This window comes from Halichoeres trimaculatus, unplaced genomic scaffold (assembly GCF_033239565.1).
Source record: "Halichoeres trimaculatus isolate MK-OKI-2021-1 unplaced genomic scaffold, fHalTri1.1 fHalTri1_scaffold_2, whole genome shotgun sequence".
Lineage (NCBI taxonomy): Eukaryota > Metazoa > Chordata > Actinopteri > Labriformes > Labridae > Halichoeres > Halichoeres trimaculatus.
The window spans coordinates 39,218,939-39,235,751 of NW_027437180.1; the positions used below are offsets into that span (position 1 = coordinate 39,218,939).

At 40.7% G+C, this 16,813-nt stretch overlaps 1 protein-coding gene across 4 annotated transcripts in view; it reads left to right on the plus strand.

Annotated features, from left to right (window-relative positions):
• The window catches only part of LOC141803353 (uncharacterized), a 53,370-nt gene that overhangs the window by 24,413 nt on the left and 12,144 nt on the right, over positions 1 to 16,813 (plus strand). For all 4 annotated transcript variants that reach the window (XM_074687329.1, XM_074687338.1, XM_074687321.1 and 1 more), the window contains 4 exons: positions 4,032 to 4,205; positions 7,535 to 7,724; positions 11,022 to 11,095; positions 15,407 to 15,535. In XM_074687329.1, the coding sequence (XP_074543430.1) occupies positions 4,032 to 4,205; positions 7,535 to 7,724; positions 11,022 to 11,095; positions 15,407 to 15,535 (567 nt within the window). The remainder of the gene's footprint in view (positions 1 to 4,031; positions 4,206 to 7,534; positions 7,725 to 11,021; positions 11,096 to 15,406; positions 15,536 to 16,813) is intronic.

Sequence of the window (16,813 nt, forward strand, 5' to 3'; positions counted from 1 at the left end):
GATTAAGTTTGATCCAATATAATGAAATTTAAAAATGTTAAAAAATTTTATTTATTTTATTCTGGCAGTATTTCAACTTACTTTACTTTCATTATATATAATTTAATTGAGTACTGTCATCAAATTATTTATATTAAAGCTTTCATTTAGTTTATCGTGAGTGTATTTTATTTTCAATTAAGTGTAGCTTCGCACAACTCAACTTAGTCTCCTAATATCCATTTTTTATTTATTTATTTATATTTTTTTATTTTAACTAAATTTAATAAACCAAACTTAACTGAATTTTAACTTTATTTATTTAAACAATTTTATACATCCCATATGACCTTAACTGAAGTAATTTAATCACAAACCCAGTATTTAAAAAATATATATATTTTTTTTTAAATTTAAGATTACTTTAATTTTTTTATATTCCATTTAATGTTATACAGTGTAGATAAATTGTGTATAATTTTTATTTAATTTATTGTTATTATTTTTTAATTTATTATCTAATTTATTTTAACTTTATTTAACTTAATATTATTTGAGCCAAAACCATTTCATTATTTTACAAAATGTGTTTTTTCTTTTCTTTTTTTTTTAACATCTTAATAAATATTTCTTTGGGTGATCCTTAAACTTTCTATTAAAACTGATTTGATTTTTTTTTTTCAACAAATGCCTTTTAAAGGTCATATTTAGATCATAATTTTACCTTTTTTTTCTCTGAAACCAGATTTTTTAGCAACAATGAAAACTACACATTCATGCGTTAATCTGTTTTTTAATCCTCCTGGCCCGGGCGGATTATGATATTAATCCATAAATAAGAAAAGATTGATGAACATTTAGGATCATATTTGGGGATAAATGATCTCGTTATCTTAAACAAGCAGCGTGTAGCTTCTTTAGAAATCAGATTAATGAAACTTTATCCAGGGGAAATAAACTCTTCATGGTTTAATTTAAGAAAACTAGATTTTAATCTGTGAATCAGAGAAAGTTTGATTCTGATCTCACCAAAAACTCTTGGAATTTCATGAAGCAAACTTCATTTTTCCTCCTCTGGAATGTGAAGAGAGGTAAGGAGCTGAAGATAAAGACTTCATTGTTTCATGATCAGACTGGAAATACACACACACACACACACACACACACACACACACACACACACACACACACACACACACACACACACACACACACACACAAACACGCCCCTGGCTGCAGAGCAGAGCGACTGTAACAGATGAAACCAACAGGGTGTAAAGGTGTAATCTGTGTAATCTGTGTAATCTGAAGGAGAGGGTCTGAAAGTGTTTCTATCACAGGTCAGTCAGAGTTTAAACAAACTGGGCTCAGCTCCTCCTCCTCCGTGTCGGAGCGCGGCGTGCTGCGGAGAAACGGAAACGGGAGATACCATCAGACGTGATAAGACACAGAGCAGAAGACAGACTCTGGTTTGTAAAGTGCTGACAGTAAATACTGTCTGTGGTCGACTGAAGTCTGAGTGGTGATGGATCTGTGGCGGCCAGACAGCGGGCACAAATATTTACTGCAACATTTACCGTAAAACTTAGAGAAGACGCTCAGGGGGAGGAATGAACGCTGCAAAAACTGAAAACTTGCAAAGTTTATGTTGTGATAAAATCATGTTGGACTTAATATGAGCCACGTTCACCTGATCAGTCCAGACAAATGTCTTATCTCAAGATACTAACCCTTCAGGTCCCTTTAATTTATGAATCTTTGAGGACACTGGGGACAACAATGTCCCACCTCATCCTGTTATAACCATCATTTTTGGACACACTGTCACTACACAATATAATCCTGCATTCTCTAACTTCAGCCGTCTGTCTGTGATCATTTTGTCCGTATTTCTGCGCGTTTCCGTAAAGTGGACCAAACAGAGCAGTACCACTGGAAACCTTTGGGGGGCAGTGTTGCTGTTACTGCCCAATGAGTAGCCCTAGTGAGGAGTAACAGTGGCAGAATATTTTGAAGAAAAACTTTGCGAGTTGAACTTCTGTCTGTTTTTGTCTTTTATGTTAGAGCTACATTAGCTACACCTCCTCCACAGTCGCTTTTGTTTGTTTTTGAGTTTCATTGTCATTAACTTTTGACTTCGGGCTGCTCCCCCTGGTGGATGGATTGGTTGATTTAGGGCTGCCATTTTAACGCGTTAATTAGATTAATTAATTACACTGCAAATTAACGCGTTATAAAAATTAACGCAGATTAATCTGGATCCCAAACCCACGGGGCGTTCAAAGACACACTTATTTTTAAATGTCTGGCATTTACAAACCCTGTGTCCTACATGGAAATAGTGGTGTTCTCGTCAGATTTTCAAATTTCCGACGGTCCCTGAATGTATCACACGTGAGGTCAGCAACATGCTTTAAACCGGAGGGAAGAGAGAGTGATTTGTGACTGCCGTCCACATCTTGTTTATTCACACGTCCTTTTTGAAAATCTGCAGAAAATCAAACGTTTGCTCAGTTCTGTAAAAAACAGATAATTTTACACCCTTTACTGAATTAAACAAACCCTGAATGATCGATATTTGTCCTGTATTTAAATCTAAAGAATTATTTGAAAATTTGCTTCCATCTTCCTGGTGTCATGTTTCAGCTTGGGGCTGCTCAGGTTTCCCTGTGACGAGCACAACACACAGCCAAACTCTGTCTAAGATTTCTGTGGTTTTTAAGGAAGCACTCACCAGAGCAGGTCGGCACCTGTATCCACCCTGGAGCGGTCCCCGTGGGTTTTTAAGTAGTTCGGCATGAGTTCAGCTACAGTGGGAGTAGTAGTATCCACTGTTAAAGCTAGTTAGTTTGTGTTTAGCCCTATGTGTAACTGTTGCGGCGAGCGCCCCCGTCCTATCAGCTGGTGCGTGTGCGTGTTAATTGCTCAACTGTGTCGAATCAAGCAGGAGGAAAGGAGACGGTAAATGTGAGCAGGTCAGATCAGTTCGGGTTTCTCATCAAGCTATCTACTGAGCTGTGTGTGTACCAACATCCAAGACCTGAACGGACAGCCGGTAAGATCACACTTATGTCTTTTGTGGATACAGCAAGGCACTTGTTGTGGTGGTGAGGCACTGTGGCGTGGGGGAGAAATGTTTGTGATTGTGTTGGACCCATGGCCGCTAGTGAGGAAATTTAGAGAAAGTGATCATTTTTCCACCTGAAAGTTCAAACTGAGTGTTTCACTGTTCAACAGAAACTCAGCTGTGTCGGCTCAGTCCATCTTCTTTGGCTCCATGACGCTTCGGTAGCTGAGCAGCTAGCTGACGTGAGAGGGGTGGTGGGGAAGGACGAGGTGGGACCATGGACATGACACTGCAAAGCGAGGGAGTCGGATTGGTCAACTAGTATGCAGCTTTGCAGCGGATATACTGAATGGATTTTTTCATTCTTTTTGGTCTTTATATTGTGCAGATTGGACCATAGGACCATTACAGCCCTATAACTGGTGTTATTAAGATGTACAAAGCTTCCAAATCGTACACCATAGCTTTAAGGGGGAAGTGTTTCTATTTTTTTTTTTTTTTAAATTTAAAAGAAAGGTTGGAGGAAAGTTTATTTTTATTTAGAAACACATTAACGTTACGCTGACCTGTCACTTGATTGCACTGACAGATATTTATCATTTTTTTAATGTAAGAAAACTGTAAAAATGCTAAAGCTGAAAAATAAAACTCCAGATTTGTCCTGTAATGTGAAATCCGCCGACAAGATGGCCAAAAAACAGGATCTCCTAGTGGTCAAAGTGCAGAAATACAGGCATTTAACGCTTCACACAGAGATCACCATGGTAACCGAGTGGTAAATAATTCATGGCATGAAATTGCAACCTTGGTATTTTCGATTGGTAGCGGCTCTGTTCGTGCAGCCTCCTCTTGAGGTTTAAGAATAAACTTTGTCCATTCAGGGCGTCGAGCAGCAGGAAGTCGTCTGCTCATACACCTGAGCACAGCTTCAGTCTAATATTTCTGTGTGTGTGTGTGTGTGTGTGTGTGTGTGTTTCCCTTACAGAGGCAGAAGCCGAGCCGGTGAGGCAGCCAGGCGAGCGCCCCTCGAAGCGCCGCTGTTTCTGGGAGTACAGACGAGCCCGGGAGTCGGCCACCAAGAAGAAGCTGGGTGGAGACGTCCACTGGTCTCTGTCCTGGAGCTCCAGCACGCTGCCCAGCACGCTGTACCGCAGAGAGGGTGAGAGCCGCACCACAGACCGCTTCGACTCACTGAGAAACCTGTCAGAGTAGACATCCAAGCGTCCCGTTTCTTTCCCTCGTGTCGCGTTCTCTTCAAAAAGCCTCGGGCGCCTGCCCTACATTCAACTTTAAAGTCAGAATTCTCACTTTTCATCCGCAGTTTGGCAGCTTGTGTTCTTCAGAAACGAGTCTTTAAAGTCGTATAACACATCAGCAGCTTCCTCGTAAGTCAACATTGTACAGTCGAAGCTGCTCCAAACGTTTCAGTGACAGATTACAGCCGGGATGTCATCGCCGTGGCAGCACGGTTTCATCAAACTGAGAAAATCCAGATGTTTCTTTCATCGGTTTGCAAACATCTCTGCATGACAAAGAGAGGTTTACATTCAGACCTCGGGCTGGATTTCAAAGAGGGACTTTTTTTTAACATCTGAATGAGTTAGAGGTCGAAGTCAAACCTCTGATGGAGCTCGTCTTCACCACCAGACTCACAGTAAATCACACTCCTCCTCCAAAAAAAGAGTGAATCCAAAGATAGAAGAGGAGAGCGCTCCATTAACGTCATTTATCCTCTTTATAGCTGCAGTAAAGAGAAGTTATCGGAGCCCTGTCCTCTGAGCGTCCACACACACACACAGTTGTTAACGTGCTTTTAACCAGAAGTTCCTGGAACTAAAAGTTCCTGAGGCCCTTTGGTCCCATCCCCACTAAGAAGCTCGGTTCGTTTTGTTTCGGTGCGGCACACATTTTGCTGCGTTTCCTTTGATTAATCCTGGGACAGACCCCCAAACAACTGATCCGTACCGTCCCACTTTCTGGTTCCCTTCTGCAGGTTTCCATGAAGCATACGGATACCGACCAAACAGAGCAGTACCACTACAAACCATGGGGGGCAGTGTTGCTGTTACTTCCTGATATGTAGCTTTAGTGAGACAGGAAGAAGAAATAACAATGGAGGAACTTTCACGATGTATTTAACGTCCTCACCGACCACCACCTCCTACACACTGCCTCCGTTTTTGTTTTTATGCAAGCAAACATTATTAACACCTCCTCCACAGTCGCCATGATTGTTTTTAAGTTTCGTTGCCATACACTTTTGACACTAGGCTGCCCCCCCTGGTGGATTTATTAGCTAACTGCAGTGCCAACATAAAGGACGAGAGCAGTGATGGTAACATTGTTTGAAACGATTCTCTCACGGGGCTTTGATCCATTGGCAGATTTTATTTTACTTGTTACAGCAGTTCAGACCTCATTTTTCTCTTTAAATAACTTGAAATCAGACATTTTTCTGGACTGGTCAGGTGAATGTGGCTCATATTGGGTCTAAAAAGACAATTCTACTGAAAATAAGACAAAAACACTTGATCAGATTTCAATTTTTTTGCAGTGTGAACAAGCAAGTCAGGCGTCATTTTTCTCTTTTAATATCTTGAAATAAGAAAATTTTCTCTACTTGTGAAGTGAATGTGGCTCATGATAAGTCGAATTCAAGGGTGTTCAACCTGTGGCTCTGGAGCCTCATGCGGCTCTTTGACTCCTTTGCAGTGGCTCCTTGTAGCTTAAAGAATACTGAAATCCAAATCCACTTTATCCAACAGACCAACGTCTCCAAAGTGCTGAACAAAAGCAAAAACCATAAAATAAATAAAACATTAAAAAATAAAAAATAAAAACATGAATTAAAATGAAAAATAAGATAGAATAAATTAAAAGACACATAGGACCACACAACTCACGCGTTGTTAAAAGCCAGAGAATAAAAGTGGGCCTTAAGACGAGACTTAAAACAGTTCACTGTGGGGGCCATTCGCACGTGGAGGGGCAAAGCGAAATAAAGAGTTTTTATTTTTCTTACAGAAGGTATTGATGATTAAAGACACAAACACTAAATAAAATAATGCTTCATATTTTTTATACAAGACTGCAATTTTCTGTTTTTTTTTTATTTCATTTTTTTTTATTACTGCAAATTTTGAAAATTATTTGAAGTTCCTTTTATTAAAAAAATGCATTTTTTTTGAAGTTTTACATTAAAAAAAAATAAAAGTTTTGAAACTTCAAATTTTTATGTCTCTTTTAACTTTTTTTGCAAATTTTTGATTTTTAGCAAATATTTGAAATTTCAAAATTTTGGCAAATTCTGGCACATTTCTTTAAATTCATTTTTAAAAAAAATCAAATTTATGTAATTTCAATAATTTTAGAAAAATATAGCATTGAGTTTCAATTTCAATAATTTTGCAAATTTATAACATTACACATTTTTTAAAATTTTGTAGAATATTTGCTGATTTAATTAAAATAAAAAACTAAGATATCACATGTACAATTTTATAAACCCACAAAGACTTGTCATTTAGATACCTTTTCACTAGATTTTTACTATGTTTATAATTTTATACTTTTTAGTTTTTATTGTGAAGATAAAGTATTATTTGTGGCTCCTGAATGACTTTAATCCAGATGAGCTGAGGGAAAATGGCTCATATCCTATGAAATCCTATGAAAGTGAAGGTTGGAGACCCCTGATCTAACTGGACCATGTTTCTAAAATGAGTCATAAACACTTGTTCAAATTTTTAGTTTTTGCCTTGTTGTCTCTTTTTAAAACAGCGTGTTTGGATGAAACTGGCAGTATGAATAAAGTTTTGTTCAAAAGAGGTTGAAAAAGTGATTTTTGGGCCTTTTATGCCTTTGATGATAGAATAGAGGACAGTGGGTAGAGTAGGAAGAGGGGCAAGAGTGGGGAGTGGGACTCGAACCCAGGCTTCCAGCTCGGGGCGCAACCTAAACCGTGAGGCCATCTGTGCGCCAAAAGATGGCTCAGGTTTAAAAAGTGGGGCTGCCCCTTTAAGACAGAATAAGACCACCTAAGCCCTTTTTCCACCAAGTGGTCCGGTACGGATCAGCACAGTTTGGTACGGGTCGCATCAGTTTGAGTTCCACAGCAAACCGTGTCCTTTGGTAGGAGGTTTGTGAGCTGGATGCTGATAGCTGCATCAGCTACGTGACGCCAAAGTAGGGCGGTACAGCGTACGCCGCTAATAAATCCAACGAAGAAGAAAAACGTGACACAGTAAACAAAGAGCAACGATGGAAAACATCCAGTTTTCACCTTCTGGGGTTGGATCGGTTTAGTCAAAGGAAACGCCACAAAATGAACCACTTGGTAAAAACATGTCTTAACCGTCACCCTTCGAATCCATCCTGTAGCTCTTTGCTTCACGCCTTCGTCTCTTCTGATTCAAGAAAAGCCCGAAACTAATCAGACAAACATGATCTTAAAGACAAACGCTCCATTCTTCTGTTTTTCTCCTCTAGGTAAAAAAGGTCGCCGCAAAGCCCGCAAGACCGACGCCAGCGACCTGACGCCCAACCCCCAGAAGCTCCACAACATCGGGGAGCAGCTCCAGAAGCTAAACGCCGCCATCGACGGCATGGGCCCGGTCAACGACCTCCCCGCCGTGGCTCGAGCGCGGTCCCGCAAGGAGAAGAACAAGCTAGCCTCCAGGTACCCGACTCCCACGCCTCCAGAGCCTCTGAGACTTCCTGTATCGATCCGTGCGCCCTGAGTGGGCGCTCGGAGAGCTTTAACGCCGTGTTTTGAAATCATTAGCAGAGGTAAATAGACGAGGACCCTGCAGGGCTTTGAGCTCACATCTCAAACGCTGCGCTGCCTCTGGGAAGTCGACCTTCTGGTGTTGTCTGTGGAGGTCACAGAGAGGAGAGCGCACACTGTGGCGTTTATCTGGGCTTGAGTTTGAAGCACTGTCGCTTCGACGTGAGACACAATGGTCTCACATTTTCCCAGGAAGCCGTTTATTTGCGCTCTTCCTCGCTGAAACACGGCGTACCGTACCGAGGATGACCTTTAAAAGCTCAGCCTCAGAGGAAGCTGCCACAATACGCTTCGATCTCATTTTAACGCACACTCAGATCCGTCTGAACGCCATCCCTGGAGGATGAAAAACACAGCACAAAGGATGGGAGATGTAGGTCATGGGTGTATTTTTGGGTTGATTGCTCCTTTTTTTAAATTAGTTTACTTTAAAGATGATGGAATAAATAACGGGGAACAACAAAGCAGACGAGATGGATGGAGCAGGATGAAAGGCTGAATTGGAGGAAACCAGGGCAGGGCTGAGGAGCGAGACGAGGAGGGTCACGCAGAGTTCATGGCGTCGGGGAGAGGCGGGGAATATTTGGAGGAGAGGACACCACAGCGGAGGGAGACTCTGGGAGGATCTTATTATTCCAAACATACCAAACATGACAGATACAGCGTGTAAAAAAACAGACAGGATGTCAGCGTACAGTCGGAGCGGCTCATGGTCAGGTTTAATACACAGGAATTCATCCACAGTTCATCTTTTTGTTGTGTGACACAACCATCTTGTCGGTGTGACTTTGGCTAGAAATACAAAGGCTTTTCTGACCCAGGTCATTTTCCTATAGGGGGTTAAAGAGCATGATCATCGTAGCTAAAGCTTCAGGCAATGTTACCAGAGATGGCCAACACAACCAAGAGATGGTTTGAGCCGTTTTTCTCATCACATTTATTTCCAAAGCTGCAATTCAAACAAAATTTCTCACAGACATTGGTGTTAACTCAAATAATCCACACATGAAAAGAAATCACAACGTTCAGGTCCATAAATAATGATTATGGTGAATGAAGTACGATAACACAGGAAAAAAGTATTGAACACACCATGGAAAGGCTGTATACTTTGGACAGGAAATGCACCATACCACCTGAAATCTGTCAGTTATTATTATTATTACTAAAAAAGGTGTTTTTTTCACCAAGCAGTTAAATAGCACACACCTCATGATGGGTAAAGGCAAAGAGCTCTCTGAAGACATTCACAACCTAATTGTTGCTCAGCATCAGAATGGAACTGGTTACAGACTTATATCAAAGCACCTGAATATTCCAGTCAGCACCGTTGGGGCCATTATTCACAAGTGGAAGAAGCACCACCTTACCATCAACAGGCCACGCACAGGAGCTCCTTGAAGATTTCTGACCAGGGAGTCAGAAAGATAGTCAGAAGAGGACTCAACCAGCCAAGGACCACCCTGAAAGTGCTCCAGAAAGACTTGGAGGCAGCAGGTACAATCGTTACAGAGAAAACAACAGGCAATGCACTCCACCACCATGGCCTCTATGGACGCTCAGCCCGCAAGACTCCATTCCTCAAGAAAAGGCATGTTGAAGCTGGTTTAAAGTTTGCTAAACAGCATCTTGACAAGCCTGTAGAAAACTGGGAGAATGTTGTCTGGTCAGATGAGACCAAAACTGAACTTTTGGGCTGTCATACTACAGACCATGTTTGGAGGAGAAATGGCTCTGCACATCAGCCAAAAAACACTACACCAACAGTGAAGTTTGGAGGTGAAGCATCATGGCATGGGGTTGTTTCTCATCTCATGGTGTTGGCAAACTTCATATAACTGACGGAGCAATGAATGGAGCCATGTATGGGGAAATTCTTGATCTGAATCTGCTGCCATCCACCAGGATGATGAAGATGAGACGTGGCTGGACCTTCCAGCAGGACAACCATCCAAAGCACACGGCAAAGTTGGCTCTCAAATGGTTTCAGAAAAAGAAAATCAATCTGTTAGAATGGCCTAGTCAATCACCTGACTTCAATCCAACTGAACATTTGTGGAAAGAAGTAAAGAAAAGGGTTCACCAGAGGGCACCAAAGAATATTCCAGATTTAAAGACAATCTGTGCAGAGGAATGGGCCAAAATCACACCTGAGCAGTGTGGGCCATTAGTTCAAACATACAAGAAGCTTCTGGAAGCTGTCATTGCAAACAAAGGCTTCTCCACTAAGTATTAGATGAGTCTCAGTTAGCGTCTTCAATCCTTTTTTCCTGTGTTATCGTACTTAATTCACCATAATCATTATTTATGTGTAGATTTCTCAGATGTTGAGACTTTAACCTTCCTGTCAGGATGTTTCTGGAGACATTTAACTATTTTTACCTCCATGGTTGATGAAATTGAGCTGCCACTCATTAAACTCCCCACTGACTCTTTAAATAGCCTCTGTGATAACGTCACCACGTCACCACTGCACTCGTTGCCCCCAAAGACTCGTCCACCTCCCGACACGTGAGCAGTTTGCCGTTACAATCAGGGGAAGATGCCTGTTGGAGAGACTTTAAGAGAACAGCAGCGACTGTTTCCCAAACCTTCCTTTCACCAGAAGCTTTTCATTCAGTGAATCTGCTTCTCCGTCTCTGGTTGCCACTGGTTTCCTCTCCTCCAGCAGCACAATTAAATCAATCTGTAGCTGCAGGTGATCCATCACAACGAGCAGCGTGTCTGCTGCGGGGCTATTTTTGGTTCAGCTCTGAGAGCAGGGGGCTTTTTTCCAAACCTCCACATCGATTTTTTGGGGCTGAGAGAAAAGAAAGCGTTATTGTTGTGTGGTCGTCTGCATCTCTCCCAGTGCAGCGACGACTGTGGTTTAAATATGCGCGATAAAAACGAGGCTGAGGGGAACACAGGAGACGGTTCTGTCCAACGCTGCAGGCGTGCATGTCTTTTATTTCCTGTAGCGCACTCACAGCCACAAGAAAGAGAAACTCTCTGCAGGCCGGAGAGAAACACACCCATGAGATGCTTTAATACTCAACATGCATTGATAGATTCATTCCTCAAACCCTGAACGCTCTGAAAGCAAAGCTTGGTTTGCAGAAAGACGCCTTCCACTCGTGGCTCTGCTGACACAGAAACAGGAGTTTCCTCTTCCAGACTCTGACTGAGCTTTCTGTTCCTGGGTTTCAGGGCCTGCAGGCTGAAGAAGAAGGCTCAGCACGAAGCCAACAAGATCAAGCTGTGGGGGCTGAACCAGGAGTACGGTCAGTGCTGAACCTGTCCTCTCATCATCTCTGTTTCATACCATCACATTCCTGCCTCTTATCCTCACAGCTGCTGGCTCTGGAGAGGGCTGGCTTACTGCTGTAGAGACACTGTATTTCTCTACATTCACTGGATAGCAGCTAGCAGATAGGCTAGGTACTGCTTTGACCACAGGGGGCGCCTCACAGAAGTGTATGTTCACCTGCTTTGAGGTCGACCCAAGCAGAAACCTCTGGTCTTAAAATTTCCATTACGTTAAAACCTGTAGTTCTGGAGCGGAGACGGCCTAGTGGTCTACGGCGGGCCCTATGAGATTGGTCCCTGTGGGGGTGGCCCAGGTTCATGTAACTCCCTAATCTTAACCTGTTTTCCTGCCTTTCCCACTTTCTCCTCTTCTGTCCAAATAAAGGCATAAAAGCCACAAAAAAAAAAAAAAAAAAAAAAAAAAAACTGCAGTTCCTTGAGTGTCCACTAGGGGTTTGGCTGCAGAAACCACATGCACACCCATTGGAAAAGCTGATCTTCACAGCAGACATAAACATCTTTGGAAAGTGTTTTCAGCCACACTTTTTCTCAAAAGTCGTTATTGCCCAAGTATGTTCGAAGTGAATAAAAATCTATACTTAATAAAATCTTAATTGGAGACAATATCTAGACAAGAAGCTTTTAAAATTCTTGAAATTGAACATGTGATATCTTAGGAGGGGGGGGGGGGGGGGGGTGTTGTGTCCCTGCAAGAAATTTTGAATTTGGAAAATAAGCAAAATTTGTGAAATAAAAAATTTGATAAAAAAATATCCTTAAAAAAATAAAATGAAATTGGTTTTCAAAAAATAAAAAATAAAAAAATGACAAAACTTGACGTTTCAAAAATTTGTCAAGATTAAAAAAACCCAGAAATTTCAAAAATTAAAAAAAATATTAATAAGAAGCTTTTTAAATTCATGAAACCCAACATGTAAAGTCTTTGGTTTTTTTAATGTGTCCCTGCAACAATTTAAAAGGAAAAAATAAATAAATTAATAAAATTTGTGAAATTCAAAATTAAAAAAAAGAAATCAACACATTTCTTTTTATAAAAATTAAATGTAATACACTTTCAAAAATTAAAAAGAAAAAAGAAAAAAATTGACAATTAAAAAAATTTTTTTTAAATGTATTAAAAAATGGAAAATTCAAAAATTTGAAGAAATATCAAAATTTGGAATTTACAAAAAATATCAAAAATTTGCAAAAATACTATTATTGAAGTTTTTCAATTTTTTTAACATTTGCAAAAATAAAAAGAAATTAGATAAACTTGCAAAAAAGTTTTACAATTTTAAATTATTCAAAATGTTAAATTTTTTCAAAAGAATACATCAGTTTTATAATGTTTTTTGGTGATATTCCTCAACGACTCATTCCACTTATGACTTCCTACATATTAAGCCTGTATTTTGAGCACATTTGCAGTGAAACGAATCTGCCCTTACAGAATTAAAATCAGTATTTTCTTCCAGATTAGTCTTTTTGTAGATGTAGTTATCTTCCCAGGGCTGTAAAACTTGAGGTTAGCCACAGGTGCATGGAAAGTTGGTGGGCTGTTGATGTTGTAGGAGGTGAAGTAGAGCGGTGGCAGGCTTTATTGACAGATGGGATGAAGATTTAGCTCAACAAAATGTTAACGCAGGATTTTATTTAGTGTCAGTGTCTTTAATTATTAATACTCTCTGGAAGAAAAATAACTATTCTTTATTTCAATAATAGTTTTAAAGCTACAAGGAGCCACTGCAGAGGAGTCAAAGAGCTGTGTTTAGGACATGTACTTTTCTGTTATTTAAGCATCTGTTTAATTCCTCTCTTTGAAAAGAAGAGCTCATTGTAAAAGAAAAGCCTTCTTCAAAAGCCAGATCCCTGATTTTTTTTCTTACTTTAAAATTATTTTCAGTAGGTTTTCTTGTTTTCAGCTGTAAAGGTTGGACTGAAGTGTGAATTTAGCTGCGTTTCAAGTAAAGAAAACCTTCATTTGGTGTAAGAAATATCAGGATACAACCACCTCTGTGATATAGGCCCACCGCAGAGAACTACGAGTTAATAAAATACAAATAAAAACATCTTTTCGACGCCTCTTTATAAAAAACCTGTTTCACAGAGACGATAACGAGATCACAGGAAAAGCTGTAAACCTGAGGAGGGTGACTTCACCTCCTTCCTCACAATCAACACTTTTTCTCTGCCAGCTCCGTCAGCCCTGTCCTCCTCCTCCTCCTCCTCCTCCTCCTCCTCTGTCGTCTTTGATTCCACCACCAACCGGCATCCAACTTCCTTTTGTCCCTTTTTTCCTCCCATATTTCTTCAGCATTCCTCTCATTCCTCATCTCGGCTCGGCGTTTCATTGCGACGGCTTAAGTTGTGGCTCCGGCGAATTTTTTTTGTCCCGCTGACAGGAAGCCAAAACACACAGAGCCGAAGCTCGCACATAAACCCGGCTTCCCCTCTCCCTCCTCTGACTCTTTCTTCTCGCCTGTTTTTTTTTTTCATCGCTCTCATTCATTCACTCCCCCTCTGCTCTCCCCGTCTCTTTGTTCATCGCTGTAATTTGCATCTTTACAAATAACGCTTGAAATGCTGAGCAGCAGATTCAACAGAAGACTTCACACTTCTAGAAGTTTGGTGCCACAGAGCCAGGGAGCATCCTGAACACAGAGACAGGCTGATTTAAAGAGACTGAAACTAAAAGTGTTTTTGTGTCACAGTACAGTCAGAAGCTGGAGAACAGCCTCATTTACCAGATTTTTATTGAAATTCAAGCAGTTTAAGCCCGATGAAAAGCTCAAAATGGTCCAGAGTAAGTGTTGGAGATTGATCAAGTCTTGACATTTCCGGTTCCTCCAGGTGTCTGAGGGTTTGTGTCAAGTCGAGCTGAACACACTGTGGTACACGCCCCTCATGGTCAGAAAGTCGTGAAACGCTCTAAAAATGAGAGATTCATGCAGAAAGAGAAACAGAGCAAGAGAATAATTCCAGAAACAGATTTTTGCTCCAGAGAAATGAAGTCAAATAAGTCAAGGTGAGCTCAATGAGGAGAGTTTCCTTCAGCATCCAGAGACACTCACACACTGGGACCGAAGACTCTGACATCATAGAGTTCTGGGAACATTCTAGAATCCTCGAAACAATCTATAGTTTTGGTCACAATCCAGAATTCTGGTATGGTTAATGTATTAAATGAAAGTTCTAGAATTCTCCCAGTGTTCTAGAATCTTGGTGACATCAGAGAATTCTTGGGTCACTGAAAAACTACAATACTGCTTTAGAACTCAAGCAACCTTTAGAATGCTGGATTCTTGAAACATTTGAGAATCCTGGAAAAATTAGGTGTTTCACAATTCTGCTTTCATCTAGGATCAAACTGATATCATAGAATTTTGTTTCAGTCGTAGAATTCTGATGAAATTCTAAAATTTCCTTTGCACTCTAGAATTCTGGCGGTATACCAAAACTTTTGGTGGCTTTTAAAAAATCCTCAAGCCACATTCTTAAATTCTGTTAACATTTTAGAACAGTGAAATGGTTCCATAATTCTGGTGTCACTTCACGGCAACATTGAGATTGTAAAATTTTGGTAACATTCTAGAATTATGGTATCATTCCAGACACCAAGGAACGTGCTATAACTATGATAAGGTTCCAGAATTCCGGTGTTCATGTGAATTATGAGAGAAATCTAGAATTTCTGGCGACATTCTAGAATCTCAGTGACTTTCAAGAATTCAGGGTTCATTGCAGAATTATGATACTTTTCTAGAAATCAGGCAACATTGTCGAAGTTAAAATTTTCAGAGTTCTAAAACCATTCCATAACTTTGGTCTCATTCAATAATTATATGGATAATCCAGAGTTTTGTTCCACTACTGGAATTCTGCTAGAATTCTGCTAAAATTCTAGAATGCTCCCTGCATTCTTCAGTCCTGGTGACATTCCAGAATCCTTGAAAAAAATCCTTGAAATGTTTCAGGATTCTGGTGATGTTCTAGAAATCAAGCAACATTTTGGAATTCTGGAATGGTTCCATAATTCTGGTCTCACTCAAGAATAATATTTGAAACATCCTTTAATTTTGGTTTCATTCTAGAATTCTGGTCAGATTCAAAAAACAGAAAGTGGTCTGGCAGAAGACCAGCTTTAAAGAGCCGGGAGTGTAGGTGGTAGAAAAGCAGCAGAGTTTTGACTTTTAGAAGAGTAGTTGGCTTAAAAATGTCTGGAGAATTCAACCAAACCAGGAAAAGTCTGATCTTGAGTTGTTCTGTCGCTCCGTCTTGAACAGAGAACCTGCTCGGAGCTCTTCTGCGGATCAAGGAGGTGATCCGACTGCGGGTGGAGAACGGCGAGGAGGACGACACAGACGAGCGAGGGATGACGCAACGCCTGGAGGACATCCTCCGGGAGTCCAGTGGTGAGACACACACACACACACACACGCACACACACACCTTGTACCATCATCACAGACTGATGAAATCAATTACTTCAACTAGCATCAGTGTCTTTAATCATTAATACCCTCTATAAGAAAGAAAACAACTTTATTTCAAAAATATTTTTCCAAAGCGTCATCATTTCCTATAAAAAGATAACCAGACAGTGGACGTAGAGGATTCACAAAGGACTAAAAACACAGACATCCTCCGTAATTATTAAACAAGTCCCCTTCAAATGGGGCTGACACATATGCTGCACATGCTTTTTAAAGTAGCCTCACCTTAAGCAAAACCACTGATTGTCATCATCCCCAGCACTCCTCAGAAGTCCCCTCTGATTAAAGTTATCCCCCTGTGGTTTCTTGAGCTTTCACATTTTCACATCTTGATTAAACAGTAAATGTCAGAGTAAATGATTCACGTCAGCGCCATGATTAATTTCACTGTGTAAGACGACGGCTGGGAGCTGATTGAAAGTGGACCAGGGGCCTGACTTTGGACGGTGACGTGAGTCTTGAGATAATTGAAAATCAGCTTTTTTAGGGACTGCAGGAGTTTTCCATACTTCTTTGTAAACACAACATTTAACTGGGCTCCTCCTCCTTGGCTCAGTGCCAGCAGCAGCACACACCCACAGCCTCCGACCGTGACACTCTCTAGCCCAGCAGCCACCTGTAGCATCACATTTCTATGTGGGAGGGACTCGAGAGCCGTGCCCCTGACTTGGCACGTTAGCACCAGCTAACCACAGGTATTTGACACATACCTGGTTAGTGGAATGCAGAGGTGTGGACTTGAGTCATGTGACTCAGACTCGAGTTAGACACGAGTCACAGTTTTGTTGACTTTAAACTTGACTTGACAACATCATCAAAGTTCATGGAAGTCGAGTGAATCTTCATCCTTGTTTAGGAAAAAGCATTTATCTGTTTGGCGTTTCGTTTCACTTTGGTTGTTTTTCTTTCTTTCCTAGCCGCTTTGATTAGCTTCTTCTGCTTGCTAATCAACACCAGAGTTGGGGTCCGTTACTCAAAAAAGTAAAGAGTTACCCGTTACTCGTTACTATTGAAAAAAGTAGTGCCTTACACTACTTGATTACTCCATGGAGATAGTAAAGAAGTTACACTACTCGTTACACTACTTTATCCCCCTGATTCATCTTCATATGCTTCAAGAGATTCGCGGTTGTGTTCCACGCAGTATTCAGCCTCTTATTTCCTGGGCATAACTTGCATTTTACGGTCACGCTCTTC